Source organism: Tiliqua scincoides, chromosome 3, assembly GCF_035046505.1.
Source record: "Tiliqua scincoides isolate rTilSci1 chromosome 3, rTilSci1.hap2, whole genome shotgun sequence".
NCBI lineage: Eukaryota > Metazoa > Chordata > Lepidosauria > Squamata > Scincidae > Tiliqua > Tiliqua scincoides.
Window position 1 is genome coordinate 196,884,263 of NC_089823.1, and position 6,000 is coordinate 196,890,262.

The following is a 6,000-nucleotide window of genomic DNA, read 5'->3' on the forward strand; positions in this document are numbered from 1 at the left end:
GGTAGCATCAAGTCTAATACAGTGGTGTCCTGTTATCCGCAGGGGTTCCAGAACACCCCAAACAAATTGCTGAAATTGCGAATACAAGCAAACGCCTGCCCCTGCAGTCCGGAACACCCCAAACGAAGGGAGTCTGGCTCACCTCCAGCGGTGCTTCTGAGCTCAGCTGAGGCTGTGGACATTCGTCCACAGCCTCTGCAAGGCTCAGTCTGAGCTTTAGAACTCAAAACGTGACTTCTGGTTTCATGGAGAAGCCAGAAGTGATGTTTTTAATGCCATATAAGGCATTGGGAGGCCGGGGGAAGAACCAGGATAGGAGGGCGCCAGAATCAGCGGAGCTCTGCTCTACCGGATCCTGAACTCTATGTTGGGTCAGAAGACCCAACATGGAGTCTCTCAAGTCTGTGCCAGCAAATAGTCGGCACATACTTGAGAAGCCCCATTACAAGTCTTGGCGGTTTTCCTAGGGGAAGGGGACAAATGTCCCCTTCCTTTGAGACACTCATGGTGGCTTACATAAGAACAGTTCTGCTGGATCAGGTCATAGGCCCATCTAGCCCAGCTTCCTGTATCTCACAGTGACCCACCAAATGCCCTAGGAAGCACACAAGACAATAAGAGACCTGCATCCTGGTACCCTCTCTTACACCTGACATTCTGACATAGCCCATTTCTAAAATCAGGAAGTTGCATATACACATCATGGTTTGTAGCCTATGATGGACTTTTCCTCCAGAAATTTGTCCAATTCCCTTTTAGCAGGTGCTTCCCGTTACCTGCTGGATACAGCAATAGCTGCTTTGGCGCCACTGCTCCAGTGGGTTCCAGGAAGCTAGAATTAGGCTGTTAGTCTCCCTGTAGCATGCAGGCTGGTTGCCTGCACATGGGTGTCTACAGAAACACCCAGCAAGAAACACCCACGCTGCTATCACTATGAATAAAAAACAAAGGTAATGGGCACTGGGGATTCTCAAAGAGTTCCCCCATATTCACAGTTTCCATATTTGTGGGGGGCGGGTGGAAAAGAACCCCTGCAGATATGGGGGGATCCTGTCCTTTTTTTAAACTTCTGTATTTTTCAGATCCCAAGATGAAAGGTGTTAAGTGGTGCACATAAGAGAAAACTATCAGAAAAGAAACAACAAAAGGCACAACAAAAGTTTTTTCATGGCCAAGTCTGCAAAGCTGACTAATTTTTACACACAAGTTATACAATGTGATCTTCCAACATGATCCAAACCAATGTCCATCATCAGACAGTTTTTTATGGTTTAGTATTGTTTTTATTTTGAATTACATATATATTGGGGCATCATAATCTTATCTAATCTAATCATAATCTAATCATCATAATCTAATCATAATCTTTCCAGTGCTCAGGGCCTGCACATAGTTCCTTCCTTTATCCTCACAACAACCCTGTGAGGTAGGTATGGCTGAGAGTTAGTGATTGGTCCAGTATCACCCAGGAAGCTTAATGTGTGAGTAGAGATTGGATCTTCCAGGTCCAGGACAGAACCACCACACTATCCTGGCTCTTATAGTATATTGTGTGTGCCTAGAATAAGTGCAGGGAAAGGTTGTTCTCTGTGGGAAGGCTTGGGTTGTGAAATCTCTGCCACTGGAGAGGTGCATGATCCTCTCAAAGTTCTCCTTTTGCCATGTTGTCCTTGATGTTATTGCTCAAGGCAGTTTTTCATCTAAACTAATTTTATAGTTCAGGTTGTTCTCTATATTTGCTTTTCATTTTTCCATTCGCAATCTTAGCTTATGTTGGTTTTTGTTTTATTTATTGTGATTGTGAGTCGCTTGGAAGGCAGAAAAAGCAGGATATGAACCTTTTAAATAAATATGTAATTGATAAGATGTTTGGTTAGCTATGTTGCTATTCTAACCCATGGACATAATGCTGGGGATTCTAGAATTCTGTGGGAGAGACTGAGTAACTACTCCAGTAAGAATTTTGAGTGACATGATTAACAATATAGACTCAGTGGAGCTTGTTTAGTCCAGTACAAAAGGACATTAATTCATCCTACCTCCTTGCCCAATTTGTGCAATTGTTAAAATGAAAGAGACTTTTGCTTCCAGGCCCTGAGGGTTTTGGGACATTCCAGTCATTTGACTTGCTACAAATTACCTGTAGCTGCAGTAACACAATTTGGGAGTTGTGCTGTGTATATAGCAGCCTGATAAGCGGGGGGCGTGAAATTGATTTTAACCTGCATCCTGTTTCTTAAATGAGGTCAGAACAAAATTGCATCAACCTCCATGATCCTTATAAAAACCAACAAAAAGAACACTGTGCTGGACTTATAATTACCTTCAAAAATAGCATATTCACCTTTATAGAAGTTTTTAATGAATTCGCTTCTCCTCTCCCTCCCCAAAAAAGTTACCAGGAAGTATAAGAAAACGTAAAGTTAAATCAGGGACCTAGCAGAGAATACTCTTTCTGCACGCAATCAAATGACCACATTGTCATTGGCTATAGCTCACCACCAATCATACAAGAAACAAGCAATGGTGTACACGAGAATAAGAGAGCTTTAGATCATCCTTCATAATGTCAGGGCCCAATATTCCCAGTTCCTGTATTCTTATAGACTTGCCAAGTTTATTTGTTACAGCCACAGGCCTTCACAATGGTGATCAAAATCAAGGTGATAAAAACAAAGACCAAATATCTGTCCAAAATAATAACACCATGATAAACACACACAGGCATGCACGCACACACAAGGCCCTATTAATGTGCATCACTAGTACAGACAAAATTATTTTGAACAAGATTTTCATGCCCAATTTTAGTGCCTAATAAATCCATTTCATATGTTCTGACTGCATTAAAATTTCTCTTGTTATCAGGTTATCTGTATAAGCGTTTGGGAATCAAAGACTATGATGGAAGGTCATGTTATGATCTTTATAATCATCCTAGGATGATAAGGGTTGTAAGGTGTAAAAACCACTTAGGGCGCAATCCTATCTTGTACTGGAACAGGCAAGCCAGGAGGCTTGCGCTGTATCCAGCGCAGGATAAGTGCCCAAAGTGGCTCGGCCAGGTAAGCCGCTCTGGCCCCAATGGGTCTCTTTGGACTTGTGCCACCTCCTGAGGTGGCACAGGTCTGAGGAATGCGGAGCGGCTTGCTCCGCACTCCTTAGGAATGGGGGTTGGGATCCGGTATAAGTGCCAAGCTTGGCCGACACAAGGCTCAGAGCCTCTGTTGGCGCAGAGGCTTAAGTCAGCCTCTGCAGGCCAGTGTGCCTCTGTGTGCCAGCCTAGCCAACTCACAAGGAGGTGCAAACATGTCTTATGGCACATTTGTGAGCCTCCTGGGTCTTGCGCCAGCCCAAGGACCTATCCGGATCGCACTGCACATTATGTTTACTGGAGTGAGTCAACTGATCTTATTTAATCTGTTTGTTTCCTTGAGGAGCTGGGAAAAGGCTCCTGTACGTAATGGGGCAGTACATCTTGAACAGGTTTTCCACTAGTGTGTTACTTCCAGTGGTCACATTCTTCTGTTCCTGGTTCATGAAATTCCACAGGTGCAAAGCGTAAGAGTCCTTGAAGTCTGGGCTTGGGTCCCACACTTCATAATACTTCCTCCATTCTGGATATGAGATTGGATAGAAACGATGGGGATGCAAGAAGGAAATGTTGTGACATCTCTGATCCACCACATCCTCAAAATCGGTGAGATTGCACAGCCTCCCTAGCATTCGTGTGATTAACTGAGGGCCCTGGTGCCCCCAGATGTCGCCGTTGTACTTCTGAACAAAATCTTCCATGCAATCCCAAAGGAACCAATGATGCTGCTGAAACCCCAGGATACCATTGCTGGAGAACTGGGAAGACTGGGCTGCCAAGAAGTTAGACATGGGGATGGGTCTAATGGAGATGACATCTGTGTCCATATAAATCCCACCGTACTTCCAGACCATTGCAAGTCTGCTTGCGTCAGAGCTGATATAGACCCAGTTCTTCTCTTGTGCTGCATTAATCTGTAAGGTTCAGAAAGGACACAGTCAAGTCTTTTGTTCAATACCTCTTGTGTCTTCCTTCAGTACTTTTCAACAGTTTGTCAATGATATACGAACATTGTGCAGTGCAATCCTATCATGCCCTGAAATAGGCAGGCCAGGATACCTGTGCTGTATCCAGCACAAGATAGGGTCCCAAAGTGGTTCAACTGGAGGTAAGGGGAAGGCTTACCCTTACCCCTGGGTAAGCCACTGCAGCCCCAATGGGTCTCCTTGGATTTGCGCCACCTCAGGAGGTGGCATAAGTCCGAGGAGAGCAGAGCAACTTGCAGCTGCTCCATGTTGCTTGGAAACGAGGGCTAGGATCCGGCATATCTGCCGGGTTCCAGCCCCGCCTCCTGCTCCCCGCCCACGCACCCCTTGACTGCCCTCCCCTGCTCCAGAATGCCTCCTGCCTCCTCCCTGCCCTCCCCAGACCCTTGAGTCGGCCGAATTCGGCTGACGTAAAATCCCCTTTCAGATTGGCGTGGTGGCTGGATTCAGGATTGGGCTTCAAACCAACTCCCTCCATGGGAGATTTGCTGAGCTGTCTCCCTTTTCTCCTTTAGGAAACAGCTAAAGACTCATGATTGATCAAGGCTTCCTGGATTTTATTACATGTTAATTTTCCAATCTTAAAATGTTTTATCTTATTTTTCTTCTTTTTTATTATGTTGTTAGCTGCCTCAGTTCCTTTGGGAATCCTTTAACTTTAAAATGAATAGAATGCATAAATATTACTGATCTCAATGAACCTAGTTAGTCACACTAATTTCAATGGAACTAAAACTGCAATCCTGTATACACACTTTATTGGGAGTAAGCCTCACTGAATACAATGAGACTTACTTTTGAGTAGTCATGCACAGGATTACACTGTAAGGAATTTTTTTTTTTTTTTTAAGGTTTGAATTTAGGAATAAGATGAAATTACAGTCCACTTGTAAGTCGAACTTTTGATAAAACATTTTCTTAGTCTTTGGACTGGTGGGTGCCATCAAAAAAAATTTACCTTTTTTATTTGTTTTCAGGAAGCTCAACATTTGTCAGAGCTGTTGCAAATATATATTTTTCTCTAATATCACACTCCATCAAATTAAAAACAAAACAAAACACCATTTTATCTCTCACCTGAAGGTACCACTGGAGTAGAGGTGTGTCCTGGAACAAAACACTCAGCTGAAGCGGAAAAAGGAAAACATTCCTCATAGTTGATATGGAGGAGAGTGCAGGACAGGAAGACTTGAAATCCACCATTGTGTGATTCTCCAACCCTTTCAGAAAGAAAACGATGGGCCTGTCTGAATAGATCCTGGCTGCAGATTCCACAGAACATAAAACCAGAGGAGGCAGATATAAGCGGTCTGTGGTCTCCAGGAAGATGATGCTTCTGCCACGGCTCATGACATCCTTTGGCGTTGGAAACTTCTTGGAGATTGGCTTGCAAGTGAAGAAGCAGCTCGGTTCCAGGGATAGCTCATAAAACATGACAAATCCAAACACCAAGAAGATGCACACACACACCTGAATTTCCTTTAGCATATTGACTGTTCCTTGAACTTTTGATCTTACTAAAAAATAAAACCAACAGTATTCATTTACTAAATTTCCCCAAAAGCATTCAAAGCAGCTAGTAATACATCAGCAATACATTTTCTCTTCCACTTCATTGCAAACACACACACCCCCCCTTTGTTTTCAGGGACGTTATCACTCTCCTGCTAAGCACTGATCACTAGCCATGCTTCTTTGGGGCAGTAAAGAAAGTTTGGAACCAACTCTTTTTCTCCTTTGTCATTATTATCATTCACATTTTTGACCTGCCTTCCTCCAAAGGGCTCAGGGTGGTGTCCATGGTTTCTCCTTGTTTCATATTCTTCTTGCTGGTTTAGTTTTACGACTACATGGGCACAAGGGTCTTGACGTTAGTACCTCTGGCCCATGGCAAAAGATTTGAACCTCAGCAAAACCACA

The 6,000-nt window shown here is 43.7% G+C and overlaps 1 protein-coding gene across 1 annotated transcript; it reads right to left on the minus strand.

Annotated features, from left to right (window-relative positions):
• Nucleotides 1-3,411: 3,411 nt before the first annotated feature.
• On the minus strand, nucleotides 3,412-5,568 carry A4GNT (alpha-1,4-N-acetylglucosaminyltransferase). The gene is made up of 2 exons (XM_066621495.1): nucleotides 5,158-5,568; nucleotides 3,412-4,008 (listed from the first exon to the last, which is right to left on the minus strand). Exons 1-2 carry the CDS (start codon nucleotides 5,566-5,568, stop codon nucleotides 3,412-3,414), a joined length of 1,008 nt encoding a protein of 335 aa, XP_066477592.1.
• Nucleotides 5,569-6,000: the final 432 nt, after the last annotated feature.

Bases quoted from the DNA above. Each gene is read 5' to 3' on its own strand.
- A4GNT (XM_066621495.1), bottom strand. From the start codon at position 5,568: ATGCTAAAGGAAATTCAGGTGTGTGTGTGCATCTTCTTGGTGTTTGGA. The intron at 4,009-5,157 runs GTGAGAGATAAA...TGAACCTTACAG, and splicing joins TACTCCAGTGGTACCTTCAG to ATTAATGCAGCACAAGAGAA.